At 31.5% G+C, this 20,536-nt stretch overlaps 1 protein-coding gene across 1 annotated transcript in view; it reads right to left on the minus strand.

Annotated features, from left to right (window-relative positions):
* The window catches only part of LOC148302900 (uncharacterized), a 64,930-nt gene extending 45,532 nt beyond the window's left edge, over window positions 1-19,398 (minus strand). Inside the window, exons 1-2 of the mRNA XM_088270893.1 lie at window positions 19,283-19,398; window positions 18,959-19,101 (exon numbers count right to left, since the gene is read on the minus strand). Of these exons, the coding sequence (XP_088127019.1) occupies window positions 18,959-19,016 (58 nt within the window). The 5' untranslated portion in view covers window positions 19,017-19,101; window positions 19,283-19,398. The remainder of the gene's footprint in view (window positions 1-18,958; window positions 19,102-19,282) is intronic.
* Window positions 19,399-20,536: the final 1,138 nt, after the last annotated feature.

The following is a 20,536-nucleotide window of genomic DNA, read 5'->3' on the forward strand; positions in this document are numbered from 1 at the left end:
AAGAATCCTAAATGTTAAAATCCTAACATTTAGGATTTTTATGGAGTGTGTGGAAGTTTTTGGTGAAAGCATTTTAATATTTTTAATGTTTTTTTTTAAAACCGGTGAGTTGAATTATATGAATAAAGAAAGTGGTGAAAACAAAGTCTATTAATTTTATAAAGATATTATAAAATGTACCACAAAGTATCTGTGGAAAACATTCAAGAAATAATATCGTTTTCTATTTAACTGGCCTGTACCAGAGCGACGCGTGGCCGGAAACCGCTATTTATCAAAAGGGGCGTCCATTTTATATTGTGTTTAAAGCACCAATCATACGCAATGATTCAATCAGCCTATTCCCGTTTAATTATCCCGATTTTATGGTGCACCGACCGGCAAACGAATGCTGGATCCGATTTAGCTAGGAAAAAATGTCACAAATCTAATTATTCGGCAATTTACCACTTTGGCAATACGTGCATCCTGACCAAAGTGCATCGAATGGCTTTGTGGAGGGTCTGAATAATCCGCGGTCTAATTTGCCAGCATTATTTCATTGAAATATTCAATGCGCACAATAAACTCGGTAAATTACCAATAAATTTTGGAGCGCTTCATGCTACGAGAATTCAAGAACTAGCTATCAATTAGTACCAACCGAATTTTTCTAATGCAGTAAAACCTTCATTACGAAAGCTGTACTGACAATGTGAGGCTCTCGGTACGCCTCCGTAGTGCTGGAGGTCCCGGGTTTGATTCCCAAGATTGTCAAAATAATTTTTAAAATATATTTATTTAACATCACCCTGGACTGGTACCTGAAGCTGAAGGCTGATCACCTTTCCTTCGTGTATTCAACGATGAAGATAACACTGTATCTGTATCACTGGATCTATTGTATCTTATTCTGTCACAGGTTTCAAGAATTAATGCAAAATTGATTTTAAAAATGGACAGAATTGTGAATGTTACCCAAGTGTATAAAGTGATCACTTGACCCAGCCAAATGCCGGGTGGTAAGCCATGGCATTTGGCTGGCAAACGTTATTTTTTCTTAACCCTAGATAACTAATCATTCGTCCACGCGACGACAGCTTTCTCCGAAAAAGTCAAGTGCATTCACTTATACTCGCGCCCGCCAGACTTTGTATACGGAAAAGTGATTTATTGTTAAATGTCTCTTACATTCATATTATTTTTTGATATCTCATCAAAGATGAAGAAGAATATGGAAGTCTGGGCATTTACGGGGCTTACGACCGTCATAGGCTGGTTTAAGTGATCACTTTACACACATGTAACATTCACCAATTCTACCCATTATTGACGACCACACTACTCAAATTCTTGGAAGTTCTATATAAATGAATTAATTTAGAAACCTTGTTCATGAATCACTAGAACTTCACTAGAGACATCTATTGGTGAGATGTAAAGAAGCTTTTTATTAAGCAGAAACTCTTATATTAGTATGTGAGATCCGAATCCTGGATTATAATCACACACATGAGAAACGCCAGAAAACACCATTTTCATTTTTATTATTAAGCTTATAATTTGACCAGATAATTTATTTACAAATAAATTATCTTACATTCATTCCTAATAAACCAAACATAAGTGTCATGTAACCAGTTACTATTAAAAAAAAATACTTTTGATAATTTTCAGGTTTTAAATTGTGCAGTCCGCCTGACGAATGTTTAGTTACTACGTATCTACGAAATTAGTTTAGTAATCAAGGGATAAACGTGTTTTCAAAAATTGATGTTTTTCTAGTACATCTAATATTTATTTATCGATACAAAAACAAATATCATAATCTGTACAAAATATTCCGAAACAACAATACAACAACAATTCTGGTCATATCTTTCAGCACACATATTTTTTATTAAAAAAAAACTTTTATAATTTGTGTTGCAAAAGAAAACATCGCGAACTTTTATAGCCTGTGAAAAATATCGTACAAACTTCTGATTCTTTCCACTCGACTTTCTTTTTTGCTGAAATATTCTTAACTCCATAAAATTTAGTATAAATATTTCTTCAAGATTGAGCAAACTCAAAGTCAACAAATATATGTTTCGACTAATAATAGCATTTATCTTAAAAATCCCAATTTATTCGTAAGAATTTTTTTACAACAAATTTCAAAAAAACTTATTTTTTAATGACTAACCACCACACCAGTTATCCGCAAGGTTAGGCAGAGAAAATAAAACGCCAAAAAAAACTGTTTTTGCGACCAATCTTCACCTCTTCCACATTTATGCATCCCCAGATATATCCATAAATACTCAGTGATACATGAATGGTTATAAAAGGAAAGAATGCAAGGCTGAGATAAATATTAATTAAGCTTTAAAAAAAACGTATGTTGAGATAGTTTGGGCATATTGATCGAACAGTTTAACAAATTTATGAGGCGAAAGTAGAAAATTAAAACCAGAGGAAAACCGAAAATAACTTGACATGATTAAGTTTTTCGAATACTTGAAAGTGGTCAGGTTAGAAGTTGGAATAATCGGCGGGTATGTATGAAGAAATGCATGAACAACATTTTAAGTGTGTGCAAATACTTGTAAAAGAGTTTTTGCTTAACATCTTTTCATCTCACCAATAGATGTCTCTAGTGAAGTTCTAGTGATTCAAGATCAATGTTTCGAAATCGGTTCATATATATAAAACTTCCAAGAATTTGAGTAGTATTGTTGTCAATCATGGGTAGAATTGGTGAATGGTTACACGTGCGTAAAATGATAATTCAAACCAGCCGATGGCGTTCGTCAGCCCCGTAAATAGCCAGACTTCCATATTCTTCTTCACCTTTGATGAGATGAAAAATAAGATGCATGAACGTTTAAGAGACGAAGATTGTTCACAAAGACAGATTGGCATGGCGTTTTATTCTTTCCGTTTTATTCTTTCTCCCTACTCCCACGGAGAGCGGCTTAAAAAAGTTCAATTAAAATAAGTTATTGTTGATTCCATAGCAGAAACCATTTTCCCGACTATTGTAGTCATAATTTGCTTAAGTACGAGATATTAAAATTGAAAATAAACACTTACATTGGCTCTTAAGGCAGATGTGACTAATTTAGTAAATTTATCCAATTAATCCAACCCCATTCTCTGCTGAATCTCTTAATAAGAAGTCATAACAATTGGAGCAATAAAGGAGACAGAAACAGTTGGGACACTAACCCTTTCGGAACCGCTATTTTATACACATGATGCGTAATGCATTGCATTTTATGGAATAAAATAACTGATTATTTTTTGACATCCCATCAAAGATGAAGAAGAATATGGAAGTCTGGGCATTTACGGGGCTGACGACCGTCATAGGCTGGTTTAAGTGATTATTTTACACAAGTATTACCCGAGTATTTTAATAAACACTATTCTCATGGCTTTACTGAGAATTATTTGTGATTTATTTAAAATTCTTTCACTGGCTAATAATAAAACTGTGAAGCAGTAATCTTTGTGCGGAATAATGTGTGCAAGAAAAGTAGATTGCGCATGAAGTCGACAAATCCAATGTCATGATTTTTTAAAGAGATGAATATAGATTTGTATGTAAAATAGTAGTAAATGGGGAAATTTAGGAACAGACAGATGATTTTGAATGTTTGAGAAGTATGTTTTCTTAGGATGGAAAGATTAATAAATATATTGAAGGGAGGGTTAATGCAGGGAACAGAGCGATTGGTTATATGTATGTAGTGTGTACTGAAATCAGTTACAGAAAATAAAAACCTATCAGCAAAAGCTTAACTGGCGGTACATAAAAGAGTGCTGGTACCAACCCTAATGTATGGAAGTGAACCGTGGAGTTGTAAGAGAGCAGTCAAAATGCGATCTCTCAGACGAATGCGTGGCAAAACGATGTATAATAGATTTTCAGTTGGCGGCTATGTATGAGTTAATTTTTTTGTATATATATATATATATATATATATATATATATATATATATATATATATATATATATATATATATATATATATATATATATATATATATATATATATATATATATATATATATATATATATATATATATATATATATATATATATATATATATATATATATATATATATATATATATATATATATATATATATATATATATATATATTTATATATATAAATACATATATATATATATATATATGTAATAAAATAACTAGGTACCTACCTATACATTTTATTAAGTACTTACAAAAAGTACCTACATAAAACAGTTCTACCACCAGATGCCGCATGCGTCGCTCAGAATAAAACAAAAGACTTCCGATAATATTATTGACTGTCAGAATCAGATAGATAGATAGATAGATAGATATAAAAATTATTATAAAGATAAATTAAGAATAAACTTTAATTACAAAGCAACACATTGTTTATTTTATTATTATACACCCACTATTATTTACACTTAATTTTCAAAAGGAAAATATTACCACGTTATAAAACGACAATTTTGTTAATATGGAAATGGATTATGAAACATTAGATGTATTAAAACAATTACTACAATATGTTCGGAGTGAGAGAGAAAAATTAGAAGATGATCAAAGAAAACGATTAAAAGATAATCAAAGAAGACGTGGAAATCTTAGAACTAGTGATAAAATTAAAGATAAAAGTCCATGTAAGATTTGTGAAAATTTAAATAAGGGAACTCGATATCACCCTGAAGCAAAGTGCTGGTTTAAAACAAAGGAGGATGATAAGATTAATAATAAAAATGAAGATTTACAAATTACACAGAAACAGTGCTTGAAGAATGAAAATAAAAATAATGTGGAAAAAATGTCTACAAAATAAAAAATAAAATATACTCCAGAAAAGAAGAATTTCGAAGCAGATTGTATGAGCAGGAATCCAGTATTAGAATCGAAGGAAAATGCAAATGAACAGTTAAAAGTTGTAAATTTGGTTAAATTAGAAGATATTTTAAAAGATCAGAATAAAAATGAAGACACACAAATAACAAAGAAACAGTGCTTGAAAAATGAAAATAAAAATAAAGTAGAAAAAACTTCTACGAAAGATAAAATAAAATATACTCCAGGAAAGAAGAATTTAGAAGTAGATTGTCTAAGCAGGAATCCAGTATTAAAATCGAATGAAAATGCAGATGAACAATTAAAAGTTGTAAATTTGGTTAAATTAGAAGATAATTTAAAAGATCAGAATAAAAATAAAGACATACAAATAACACAGAAACAAAGCTTGAAAAATGAAAATAAAAATAAAGTAGAAAAAACTTCTACGAAAGATAAAATAAAATATTCTCCAGGAAAGAAGAATTTAGAAGTAGATTGTCTAAGCAGGAATCCAGTATTAAACTCGAATGAAAATGTAGATGAACAATTAAAAGTTGTAAATTTGGTTAAATTAGAAGATACTTTAAGAGATCAGAATAAAAATGAAGGAATTCAAAAGAAAAAAACAAATGGATTGAAAAAAAACTGTGTCTACTTTAAAAGGGTCAAGAAGAAGAAAAAAAAGAAAGAAAAAAAGAACGGGAAAAAGAAAAAAAAAGAAAGAAAGAAAAAAAAACTTTATCATATCACTAAACTTATACCAGTCCCTTCACTACAAGAAGATGATCCGGAGGACGAGTGAAAATTTTACTATGAATTTTCATCCCCAAGGGGGGAGATGTAATAAAATAACTAGGTACCTACCTATACATTTTATTAAGTACTTACAAAAAGTACCTACATAAAACAGTTCTACCACCAGATGCCGCATGCGTCGCTCAGAATAAAACAAAAGACTTCCGATAATATTATTGACTGTCAGAATCAGATAGATAGATAGATAGATAGATATAAAAATTATTATAAAGATAAATTAAGAATAAACTTTAATTACAAAGCAACACATTGTTTATTTTATTATTATACACCCACTTTACATATTATTTACACTTAATTTTCAAAAGGAAAATATTACCACGTTATATATATATATATATATATATATATATATATATATATATATATATATATATATATATATATATATATATATATATATATATATATATATATATATATATATATATATATATATATATATATATATATATATATATATATATATATATATATATATATATATATATATATATATATATATATATATATATATATATATATATATATATATATATATATATATATATATATATATATATATATATATATATATATATATATATATATATATATATATATATATATATATATATATAAATAGATAATAGAATTAAATACCATGACTGAACGGGTTAAAATCGCTTTTGTCTAAGCTGCGGTGAATTCGTTCTATCACGATGTCTCCCTTTTGTGCTGGATCCATGTATATAAATACCCACCAGCATCTCATAGCAATCATTTTAAACAAGGGTCAATTAAAATGCTACCAGCTAAGTGAAGACCGCGACGGGAATTATTGAACCAATGATGCAGCTCTTTCAATTGCCAGCATAAATTATTAAATGAACGTTAAATACGCGGTTTATTAACGGACAGACGCCACCGGCCAAACTAAGACATGCATATTTTGTATGTTAAAAGCATTGTCAACTTTGTCGTCTCCTTCTTGGGTTACAATTTTGTTATTTACTTATTGTAACTGGAGACAGCTGGTAGACTTCTATTTTGAATTGTTGGATAATATATCCAAAATTAAACACGGTTATTGGATTGAATTCCGCTTTTATTTACATATATATGATAATATGTGACGCGTTTCGTCTTACTAAGACATTATCAAACTTTTTTTTGACATCTCATCAAAAATGAAGAAGAATATGAAAATCTGAGCATTTATGGGGCTGACGACTGTTATGGCAGGTTTAAGTGATCACTTTACACACGTGTAACATTCACCAATTCAACCCATTAATGATAACTACACTACTTAAATTCTTAGAAATTATTATCAAATCCAATTGTTATCCAATAATTATCCAAAATTAATGCCATGTGGGCGTGGCAAAATTATTGCAAATTAATTACCCAACAATTTTGTAATTTAAGTTTTGTTCTGATGTTACCGATGTCGGTAACGATGAAACCCGGTTACTGATCAATTAAAATACTATTACTACTACCATTTCCCCACAGGGGTAGGCAGAGAGGATGGAACGCCACACTCTTCTGTCCTGTCATACTCCTAGCTTCCTTCACATCCGTACATCTAGTCATACATGCACTCGTTTACGTAGACTTTTGACACCACCAGATTTGATCGTGCCAAATCATTTTCGGCCGTCTTCATTCTGTTCTTCCCCTCACATTCGCCGTATATATTTTCTTAGTTATTCTCTCGTTATTCATTCGCTCCACATGTCCATACCACCTTAAAGAACTCATGACAAGAAGATACTAAGGTCTTAAATTGTAATTAATGTGTACTAGAATTGCCAATTCTTATACGGCTGTGAAACATGGCACCTTACAAGGGCCCAGAGCAGCCGTGTACTGAGCTTTGAGAATAGGTGTCTGCGGAGAATTTTAGGCGTGCGTTGGTTTGACTTTGTGAGGAATGAAGAGATAAGGCAAGGGACGCAGCAAATCTTGGTCACAACTGTCGTCAAGAAAAAGCGATTCAGTTGGCTTGGCCATGTACTCCGCATGCCTCCCGAGAGCCGTAATCAAACTTGCCTCTTATACGAGGCATCAGGTTTGCGCCGCCCAGGACGACCACTGCTGACAATTCGTCAGCAGTTTTCGTCAGAATTTCTGACTTGGGAGAACGCAAAGAAGCTAGCAGGCGAGAGAAAAGCCTGGAGACAGTTTGTGGACTCTATATGCTCCACTTAGGGAGCGGATATGGTTTGATAAAAAAATTGCTAACAGATTTGTTCATATTTAACATTTTTAGCTCTTATCTTATAGACTTTCTGTTACAAGGTCAAATATTTACAGGATTCGGTAAATATTTCCACAGTCTAGGAACTAAAAAAGAAAAATATAATAAATTACCGTACGATGTGAATTAATATTAAAGACTAACAAGATACAAAGGAAAGATAAAAAATGTATTTATTCCTACGGGCAGTCCATCTTAGTTCGTTCATTTTGTTTTCACTTTCATTCTTCTTATCTGAACTCATTAGTTGTTCTTCCTGACTCGTTCCGCCCTCTGCTCATGGTATCCTGGTAGTCTGTCTAGAATTCACTGACACATATAGTCCGAACACAGCGCTGATAATAAATCTCGACTCCATACAGTGATGTAGGTAAGAAGAAGTTAGAAAATCAGGAGTAAAATTAATAGGTCCAACGGTTGTTGGCTGGTATAGGGTTAGCTTCCCTTAAAACGGTAATGGAGAGCGGCTGACGCTCAAATTTTTGAACGAATAGCGTGATTTGTTAGAACACTTACTGAAATTTGATTTTTAAGCCGAATGCTTGATGCTTAAATAAAATAAAAAAAAACTATGTTATTTATTGATTCGGCATTCACTTTGTGGAATGACATGTTTTTTTTTAAATTTATAACTTGAATATACCACTTCATGAGTTTTATTTAAATACACGACAAGTTTGGAAAAATTACAGATGTTTTCATCTTCTGGTAAAAATTAAAACTAATGAACAAAAAATATATTTAGGGGTATATATATATATATATATATATATATATATATATATATATATATATATATATATATATATATATATATATATATATATATATATATATATATATATATATATATATATATATATATATATATATATATATATATATATATATATATATATATATATATATATATATATATATATATATATATATATATATATATATATATATATATATATATATATATATATATATATATATATATATGTATATATATAGGTTAATAAATAAAGGGAAGAAGGGGGGAGTTAAGGAACAAGATTTTTTGTGAAAGGAAACTTTGATAATAATGGTGACGTATTTTGAAATAGTATATCATTAATTAACGTTTTATCTGAGTTTAAATTTTTATGTTTTTTAAAGCAATTATTTGATGTAAACAATTATTTGTTTTAATTTTTACCAGAAGACGAAAACATCTGTATGTTTTTGAACCTTGTCGTATTTACTCGTATATAAATAAAACTCATCAAGTGGTATATTCAAGTGTTTAATTGTTAAATTATAAAATGAGATGAAAAGAAGCTTTTTATTGAGCCGAAAATAATTTGAAAATAACTCCTGTAATTAGAGATAATCCAGATTTTGTGAACAAGTATTTGGACACACTCAAAATGTTGTAAATATCTTTAAACAACTCTTGTTTGAGCAATCTAGAATTTGTAAATAAAATTATTCTAATAAGTCGATTCAAACAATTAAGAAATCGATTTCATCAAATGTCCATTTAATAAGAATAAATGCCCGGTCGACATAATGTCCAGTCACTATATACAGGCATCCCTCCCTTGCTCGTTCAAATTTCGAGATTAGTGTAAGCAACTTTGGGGCATTACAACGCTTGTTTTTGTACCGAAATGAAAGGAAAAATGAGTAAATCATATAAAAACCCCTTAATTATTGTACTGACGTCAGGAAAATGCTACAAATTGAGTGTTACGCTATAGCCCTGTAAATCCAATATAAAACTCAACGTAATAATATCTCATTCGTATTGCACGGCCAAAAAAAGGCGCGCAAATATCGCGCCATATGAAATGTAAGCAAACATTGAGCCAAGTAGGGTGAAACATACCATGATTGGTCAATTTAGAAATTATGTAAAAAAATGAGTGTCAGAAATGAAGACTCTAAGGACTTGCATGTAACTCTTGCATGTCTTGCCAAAGTCTAGAATAAGGATCACCCAAGGTAACAGAAATATACGAGATCAAAGATGTCGTTAGGTGAGCAAGGCAACGAAGAAGACAGTGGTATGCGCATGTGAGGAGAATGAAACCATCCAGACTCCCCACCCCCACATCGAATTGATACCACCAAAGAGTTGGATTGACAGCTGGAAATCGACTTCGCAGGAGGCTAGATCCTTCTTAAAAACAGGCCACAAGGGTTACACCAAAAATAAGAAAAATAAAAATTTACTCAGCGACTATTCACGATCCTGCACTTTAGAGTTTCTTCTTCATTTTCTTATTTTAGCCCTTATTCGTGCCTAATGGTGCATAAAACACTGATTTGCAGAGAACTAGTGTTTTCTTGATAGTAAACATATAATGGAAAGGTGATCGGCCTTGCGCATCAGATACCAGTCCAGGGTGAAATTAATAAATTTAAAAGTAAAAAATCACATACATTTATTTTCCCCCTTTGTGAATTGAGCTCGGTACCTTCAGTAAGGCACCCAAATACTTTAACCACAACACTACGGAGGCAGACTAATATTGTTGATTGATTATTTATTTTATTTTGATTGATTGATTGTTTCTGAAATTATAGATTGAAAGAATTGTTAAAGAAATTAATTTATAATGAAAAAAGAAATGTTCAAATTTATCAAAAACAAAAAAAAAGTTTTTCTTCAAAGTGAAACAATTTTTAAAAAAATGTGGAGATTGTGACTGACGGAGTTGAAATAAAAATGCCATAATTGAGGTTAGCATAACTGATGGTGGGCAATTATTATATGCTTTCCCCTACGCTCTGGTTCTATGATTTATGGAAAAATCATTTTCCCCGCGGGTCGGAAAATTCACGAGGGGAGGGGAGTTCCCGCGGTATTTTCATAGCGGGAATGTTTCCGACATATGGCAACATCGACAGACATTTTTTCTGACGGATTCTCATAAGAGACAACACAAAATATGATATATTTCGTAAAAAAAAACGTTTTGTTTTTATTCCGCAGACAAACGAGAGACGTGAATTTATTAGTGCTCTGACTGAGAAGAGCGCTTTATTAATAGTTTTTCTTTAGCTATGCTTTTTGTAAAATTTTTGGGATCATTAAAGATAAATATTTGTTTCGTAAATTGATTCGTCAGTCATTACCATTCGTTTTTTATGAAACAGTATTTGGACACACTTAAAATTTTGTAAAAATAACTGGTCAAGTTATAAGCTGCATCAAATTGAAAATCATGTTTTCAGGCGTTTCCCAGTATGTAAAATAATCTGGGGTCCGGATTTTGCATACAACTAAGAAAAGGGTCTCTAATAAATAAACGCTTTCTTAATCTAACATATATGGCTATTGTGAACTCATATATAAAGCGTCATGAGATCGATGATATACAATATATAGGTGTTTAAAAAAAATTGTAGTTTGGTTCTCAATCGTAGGTAGAATGGTAAATGTTGTATGCGGAAGTGCAAGTGATCACTTAACCAGCCTTTGATAGGTCATAAGCCCTGTGAATCCCCAGATTTCCATATTCTTCTTCATTTTTGTTGAGATATTACAAAAATGTCGATGCACTCGACATTCGTTTAGAACACCGTGTTTTAAGATAAAATGTTTGAAAATGACGTGGAATGCCTCGAAACACGTGTCTCAATAGATTGAAATAAATTGTAGTATTTATCAAGTAAAATTTAAACACAACATTTTGAGTTCACTGGTCTGGGTTTTCTCCCCTTAGGAGTATTTTTACATTTCGGCATCTTATAAAAGATGAAGAATAATATGGAGGTGTAGTCAAGACTTACTACCCGTCATAAGCTGGAACATGAGAGTTCTAAAACACATTAAAAATAAAGGGTCTCTGCATAATAAACAATGCAAATAAGATTGCTTAATATTATTTATTCATTCGGCATTAACTTTGTGGAATGACATGATTATTTTAATTTAATTAAACACTTGAATAATCCACTGAATTGAGTTTTATTTTTATTTACGAATAGTTTCGAAAACGACAATTGTTTTCATCTTCTGGTACAAATGCAAACTACCAATTAACTATCAATTAGTTTTAATTTACTACTTCATATAAAATTGTCCGTTTATGAGTTTGTTTTCCAACTGAGTCTCCGATTGTCCATTTCCCCTGATGATTTCCTGTGAAGAGGAGTATAATTTACACCGTATAAGTAAAACGCGACACGACCAAAATCTTTATTTAAACTTGACTTGTTTAATTTACTTTATTAAAATTAAACACTTGAATAATCCAGTTTCGAAAAAGACAGTTGTTTTCATCTTCTGGTACAATTTAAAACTAACGAATAAAAATATATTTAGGTGTATATATAGGTTTATAAATAAAGGTAGGGGGGTAAGGAACAACATTTTTTTGTAAAAGCTAACATTGATAATAATGGTGACGTATTTTGAAACAGTATATTATTAATTATTGTTTTATCTGTATTTAAATTTTTATGTATTTCTAACTTTTCTAAATTATTCGTGACTTGACCTTTATTTGTAACAGAGTGTAATAATTTAAGCGTATGAGAGTCAAATGAGTGGTTAGTTTCCATGATATGATTTGCAAATTCCGAAAAATAATTACTTGTTAGTCCACGACGATGTTCTCTAATTATAATTCTTAGACTTCTCGCAGTTTGGCCGATACATTTATTAACCTTTATATACACCTAAATATATTTTTATTCGTTAGTTTTAATTTGTACCAGAAGATGAAAACAATTGTCGTTTTCGAAACTAGTCGTAAATAAAAATAAAACTAAATTCAGTGGATTATTCAAGTGATTAATTTAATTAAAATAAGCTTGCTTAAATAAACCATAGATGCTGTTTCGAGCTCACACATGAAGCGACAATGATATATGTATGTATGTGAGTTCTAAAAAAAAATTGAAGTGTGGTTGTCAATTACGGGAAGAATAGTGATTTTTACAAAGTGGCCACTTAAATCAGCTTATGGCGCGTTAAACTTTTAAAATATCCAGACTTCCACATTCTTTATCTGCGTTGAAATCTTAAAATGGAGCTTTCAGAATTTAGCACGCGTAATAAATTCCTTAAAATTTCCTTTGCGACTCGAAGACGCCGAACGAACAAAAAAATAGATTATTGAACTGCGTCTTACAAACTGAATTATTGCCGAAGTGCTCAAGCATTACTTTGACGATGAAACTTCAAGAAGTGATACATACCGTTTCAATTAACTCGCAGTAATGAAATACCAAGTACACTTTCCTTGTCTCCATTTTTTCGGTTTTCTTTGTGCCAAACCCCCCAGCCCCGGAAAGCGGCCATTTTCTTTTATTTTATTTGAAAGAAGAACCCGTCCCCCACTTTTGAAGTAGGGGATGAATTCTCCTTTCAATGTGTGGGTGGGTTTTAGCTCAACTTCGGAGATATTTGTAGCCATTTTTGTCTCCCGGAACGCGGCGAGCAATTCGCGCTTATTTACATATCTTTGAAAATAAAGTAAAAATAAGAAAACGGGAAATATGTCGGCCATCCCTGGATGTTTACGTTGCTCCCAAAGATCAAATGTGCGATCTTTTTAAAAGAAAATCTCTCATTTTAGCATGTGAATGTGAATTAGTATAATAAAAATCCTGACGATATTAATGGATCCTGTACCTGAGAGCTAGCGAGAAGGAATGAAGTCGAATAAGTCAAGGTATTTACAGGGCTCTGTGTCCACATTTCTGGTGTAATGAACAGCACACTCGGCTACCGTTCTGGATGTCCAGGGTTCGATTCCCAGGGTGGGGGGGGGGTCAAATAAATATAAGTGGTATTTTCACTCTAATATTTATTCAATATTACCCAGGACCGGTACCTAAAGCAGAAGGTTTGCAGGTTAATGTAGCAATTACCCTAATCGATGAACGAAAATTTCTGCTAGTTATATGTGCCGATGTTTAAAACGATGCTGAAGACATTTAAACACGGGTCACAATTGATTTTAGGAAAACCTTATTTTCAAGTTTTTTAAAAAAAAAAGTAAATTAAAACAGTAACTAATTATTCATATTTACCTGATATATTATACATACATGACTAGCTAGAATTAATTAAAGTATGTAAAATATGCCTTCATATGCTCGCAGATATTTATTTTGAAATATTATATATAAATTAAACGATACTTTGAATTTCGAGGCTTTGTAAAAATAAATACGTTTTACTGTGTAAAACGCCGAGGGGTAAATACAAAACATACCACGTTTTTAGGATAAATATGCAAAATAAAGAAAACATAAATCGATCCTTGAATTTTTCCATCATATTGAAAATTTGGTATATACTGGCACTTCAACATTTAAGGAACACCCCACATCACTTTTAAGGGTGGAATATTTAAATTGAAACGAACAGAGAGATGATTATCGAAAAAGAGTTTTAAAAAAACAATGTAAAAAATAAATAATTTCAAAACTAACTAACTAACCATCATGCCGCTTCCCCGCAGGGGTAGGCAGAGAGAATAGAGCGCCACACCACTCTGTCCTTGCAAACATTCTTCGCCTCTTCCACGTTCATGCATCTCCTCATACGTACCCGCCTATTGTTACGACTCCTAACCTGACCACTTTCAAGTATTTGGCATACCTGATCGTGCCATGTTTTTCTCAGTCTTCCTCTGCTTCTTTTCCTGCTAACATTCGCCTCATAAATTTGTTTTACCGTTCTTTCCTCACTCATTCGTTCTACATGTCCAAACCATCTCAACACACCTTTCTTAATTTTATCGATAATGCTTATCTCAGCTTTGCATTCCTTCCTTATTTCACTATTCGTACATCTATCATACATCGTTTTGTCGCACATTCTTCTGAGAGGTCGCATGTCGACTGCATTCAGTCTACTTTCATCCTTCTTTTGCCAACTCCATGTTTCACATCCATACATTAGAGTTGGAACCAGGACTCCGTTGTGCACTGCCAGTTTAGCTTCCGCTGATAGGTTTTTATTTGCTATAACTGATTTCAGTGCACCATTCACTTTGTTCCCAGCAGTTTAATTTCAAATATTTTATATCACAAAATATGCATGAAACAGCTGATAAATAATATACATAGATTATAACTGCTCCTTCTTTTTCTACAGGGCTGGAATTACTTTAAATGAGGAAATTATAAACATTATAAAAGGTAAATAATAACATTTAATGAGGTAAACATTTGCATTTATTAACAAAATTTTGGGTATATCCAAATACTTCACAAATTACAAGTCGCATAAAAAAAAGAAAATCATGTTTACAGTAGATTTTCAGTATGTAAAAATAATCCGGGGCTTGGATTTTGCAAACGTTCAAATGAAACGGTCTCTGCTAAATAAAAGCTTTCTCAATCCAACACAGATGGCTGATGCGAACTCATTTGTAATGTGTCATGAGATTGATAATATATCTAACCAACCGATGATAGGTCATAAGCTCTATAAATACCCAGACTTCCATATTCTTCATCTTTGTTAAGATGGAAAAATAGGTACTTGATAAAATATGCGAAAAACCACATTCATAGTTTTATTTTGAAAAAGTGTAATAAGGATTGAAATATTTATAAAATGATTAGATATTTCATTTAAATAATGATATTTTTATTGATTGATTCCGAAGTCACTTTTTGTAAATTTCAATAAATTTTTTATACCAGTTTTACTTGGAAAATACCACTTTTTCTTAGTAACCATTGTGACACGTGTTTTATGTAACAATGGATACACTTAGATGGATTAAGAAAAACTGGTATTTACCAAGTAACACTTAATTATTCATTAGGTAATTACTATTTTTTCATTTATTGATTCGGCAGTAACTTTGTGGTAAAATTTATCCATTTTTAATTATTTTTTTACTTAGTAAATACCACTATTTCTTAAAATCGACTGTAACACGTGTTTCGATGTATTCCGCATCATTTTTAAACGTCGTATACTATTTTCCTTTAAAGGAATCATGAAATTTTATTTCAGCATAAATTTAATTGATGACCAAGTGTGAAAATTCTTTTTCACACATCAGAGAGCTTTGCGATTTGAAATATATTAATACATGAAAAAGCGGAAAATATCATTCAAAATATGATATACTTTCATGAATGTCGAAGTTTAATTATTCAATTATGTCAAAATGATTGATTAGTTATTATTGTCGGTGCTTAATTCCACAAGAATATTGCTACCTTTATTTAAATCGATACCTTTATCCTGGCGGGTAGGAAGCTCACAAAACGAAATAAATTTTCATATTATTTTTTGACATCTCATCAAAGATGAAGAAGAATATGGAAGTCTGGGCATTTACGGGGCTGACGACCGCCATAGGCTGGTTTAAGTGATCACTTTACACACGTGTAACATTCACCAATTCTACCCATTATTGCCTACCCAGTTTAGCCTCCGAACAGTCTGATGATGTCGGTAACGACGAAACCCAGTCATTGGTCAAATAAAATATTATTTTTGACATCTCCACATAGATGAATAAGAATATGGATGTATGGGCATTTAAGTGATCACTTTACACACGTGTAACATTCACCGATCCTACCCATGATTGACAATCACACTACTCAAATTATTGAAAGTTCTATTTATCTATGATTACAATTTGAAACATAGTGCCTGAATCATTAGAATTTTACTTTAGACATCTATTGGTGAGATGAAAGAGCTTTTTATTGAGCAAAAACTCTCTAATTAGTATATGAGGTCCGAATCCTGCATTATAATCACACACATGAGAAACGCCAGAAAATATCCTTTTCATTTTTATTATTTAAGCTTATAATTTGAGCAGATAATTTATTTACAACATTCTGAGTGTGTCCATATACTTGTTCAAAATCTGGATTATCTCCAATTATAGGGTGTTTTTTATTTTATAAGTGGAAAAACCTTTATAGCTATTTTTACACTTTATAAAATGCAGTCCCACCAAGAAATATCAGTACAAATCTTAAATCTAATAAAAAAGTGGTAAAATTTTAATTAAAAATTATAAAGTTAATTAAAACAACTATTTTACCATTAAGTATAACCATGAATTTGATTTAAGCACACATTTTGTTCGGAAATTGAGATAGGCTAATTTTTTTTTACCAGAAATGTATTTTTAATTCTTTGGGGTAGGTTTAAAATTGTTTTCTGCAGCATCAGTCTTCTTAATTTGATATTCACAAAAAACAAGAAAGGTCCGCTGATAGATTAGGGATTAAGGAATGAGAGTAGCCGAACCTAAGCCTCGAAAGCTGTGGAAAACTTGAAAAAAAAGAAAATTCAGATCGTTAGTACCAGATGATATTTAAATATCTTTTAGAATTTAAAATTGAACGTCTATTTTTTGTAACCAACGTCACGTCCCTTCCGCAGCGGTACGCAGAGACAATAGAATGCCACATGACTGATTTGCAAACGTTTTTCGTCTCTTCCACATGCATGCATCTCCTCATACGTCTTCTTCTTCTTTTTCTTTATGAGCCCTCTGACCTCCACTGCTAGATATAGGAATTTTCCTCTTCTTTCCATTTACTCCGGTTGGTTGCTGCTTGCAGACAGTTTTTACCCCTTACAGCGACGATATCGTCAATATTTATATTTCTTTTGCGGTTGTATATGAGGGGTCTTCCGACTCCTCATACACAACCGCCGATAATTAAGAAGTTTTCTTCTCAATTTTAGCAAATAAGTAAAAATAAGGGAAGAGTATCATTTAGAATAGTGGAAAACGTTCATATTTTAATATTTTGACATCTCACACAGATGAAAATAAATATGGAAGTCTGGGTAGGAACAAGGCTAACGACCTTTCGTAGGCTTGTTTAAGTGATTATACCCGTGTTAAATTCACCGTCTTCATTGTTCATTGTCCATTAGTTGTCCAAATATTTGTTATCTCCTATAAAATCTGGATTATCTCACATAGAAATACAAGAGTTTCTGCTTGATAAAAAAGTTTCTTCGTCTCACCAATAGATGTCACTAATTCTAGTGATTCTTTTACAATGTTTACAATGTAAAGTGATCACTTAAACTAGCCAATGACGGTCGTTGGCGCCGTTAATGTCCAGACTTCCATATTCTTTTTCATCTTTGTTGAGATAATATGATAAATAACTCTTATTTTTGGAGATAATCCAGATTTGTGAACAAATATTTGGACACACTCAAAATGTTGTAACTTGTTATTTGTTTAGTTCGTTAAAAATAATCATTAAAATGGGTTTTAAATACGAATTCCTTTTTTTGTAAATTAAAAGTATTATTATAGCCAAGTATGGTATGCCAAATACTTGAAAGTGGTCAGGTTAGGAGTCGTAACAATCGGCGGGTATGTATAAGGAGATGCATGAACGTGGAAGAGGCGAAGAATGTTTGCAAGGACAGAGTGGTGTGGCGCTCTATTCTCTCTGCCTACCCCTGCGTGATGGTTAGTTAGTTAGTTAGTTTTAAAAGTATTATTAAGTTAACTTTATGGTAATATAACACTCTTTTAATAGGTACTACACAAAGCTAACGATGAATGATACGGAGAGTGTAACCCATTTCATTAAAACTAGTCGTATTAAAAAAAAAGTAAGAAGTCCCAGGTTCGATTTCCAGGAAAGACAAAATAAAAATTAGTGATTTTTATCTTTATTACATGTTAAATGTGACTGTGGACTGGTATCTAAAATGCAGGACTTATCACCTTTCTTTCGTTTATTTAACGATCAGGATAACACTGGCGCTGTACAATTCAGTGCCCATCCAATTAGCACCATCGGATGCTGATGAGGTTTAGAAAAAAGAGGAGAACAATAATTATTTCAGCATAGTCAACATGTTTTATTATGATTTTAAATACACCCGATAGATTTAAAGAAACCGTGGAAAATACTAGTGTAAAAGACTAGTAGAGTGGGTTCGAATCCCGAAACTCTGACTCAAGAGTCCGCAACACTAACCACTTAACTGCAAAACCTTTATTGTAATGACGAATGAAGTACAAATTAAAAACATGGTTAATTTAAATAAACAATCATGTTACCCTTTAAATTTCAATTTTCTAATGTACTTAATTAAAAAGTTATGCATATTTACCCATTTTCAAAACCACAGCCACCCCTATAATCCAAAACCGTAGAAGTAATGGTTTCATGTTGAAAAAAAAACACTATTTAAAGTTCTTCTTTATAATTTAAAGCACATCGTCAACTCTTCGCTATTCAAAGTATTTTTTCAATCTAGTCCGAAAATAATATTTTATACAAAAGAAAACACCATTACACATTTAATATTGAAATTCATGCATTCCACTTTTATCAACAAAAAAAACTTGATATTTTTACAAAACACTTTTAAACCATAACAATTTTTTACAAAAAAAAAGGGTTTTCGTATTTTTAATCACGATTTTTTTCTCACTTTTCAACACAAAAGAAACGACAATTTTTCAAATGTTGATTTTGTCAATTCTCGCAAGAGGGCGTACCCGACGATGTAGAAAAGCCCTCTTCGTTTACGCGTCCGCTCACCCCTACAAGCGCTGAGCGACTGATTCTCCAAAGCAATACGCACGGGACACAAGCGGAGCTTTTCGTTCCGAAGCTCCCACTACTCGGAAAACGCGAGGGTAAAATTAACGATCGAGTAAAAAAGTGCGGATCAAAAACACCTCGAATGAATTCGGTGACTGATTTGGTCGTATTTTCTTACTCTGGGGCGCGTTTGTATCGGGGATAACAGATTGGCGAATTTCGTGTAAAGCGTATGAAATTATGGTACGACCAAAATGTTTTCTTTTTTGGTGGTTTATGGTAATCTGGTTGATGGAGCATCCCTTTATAATTCTAAACATCCATCATTCCATTTTAAATTCCAAATAAGAGATTAACTGCATTAAATAACAATATCTTTCTAACAATCGCTGGAGAATTTTTCTTTACGATCTCATCAGTTTCCCGATAAGGCATTTACATTTTTATGCGTTTCGAATATAGATTGATCCAATGAATAAATAAAAATATGGAAACTTTATAAAATAAAACAACTTTTTTTTAACCACTTTTTATTGGTTCACTTTATCCAAATGGTTTCGACAAGAACCTTGTCATCATAATGGTTTATGTACTAAATTCTAAAACATTGAAATACTCATAAACATTTTTATCACCATTTTTAACATAACATATCATTTTATTTAGTTTTATTTTATAAAGTTTATAAAATGTGCTACAAAGTATCTGCGAAAAACAATAAAAAAATATATAGAAGTTTTTAACATTAACAGTAACGTTTTTAACGAAGTTCATGTACATATAGTACTTAAGTGAATAATAGGAGGTACAAATATTTACAATTGAGTTTACATTTTGGCCTGAAGATGGAAAATTAGCTTCCGAAACTAGTTGTCCTAAATAAACTCAAGTGGTAATAAAACAAGTGTTTTCTTTAATAATTTCAACATGTCATACCACAAAGTAAATGCGGAAACAATAAATAAGATATTTACAACATTTTGAGTGCGTCCAAATACTTGTCTCCAATAAGAAGTTGTTTTTCATCCTCATCCTACCATACATGCCTGAAATAAATACGAGTGATTTTCACTATCAAAATAATTTAATATCACCCTGGACTGGTACAAGAATCGCAGCGCTGATCACCTTGCACTCATGA

The sequence above is a fragment of the Brachycentrus maculatus genome, unplaced genomic scaffold (genome assembly GCF_059751285.1).
Source record: "Brachycentrus maculatus isolate JH-2025_06_01 unplaced genomic scaffold, ASM5975128v1 h1tg000400l, whole genome shotgun sequence".
NCBI lineage: Eukaryota > Metazoa > Arthropoda > Insecta > Trichoptera > Brachycentridae > Brachycentrus > Brachycentrus maculatus.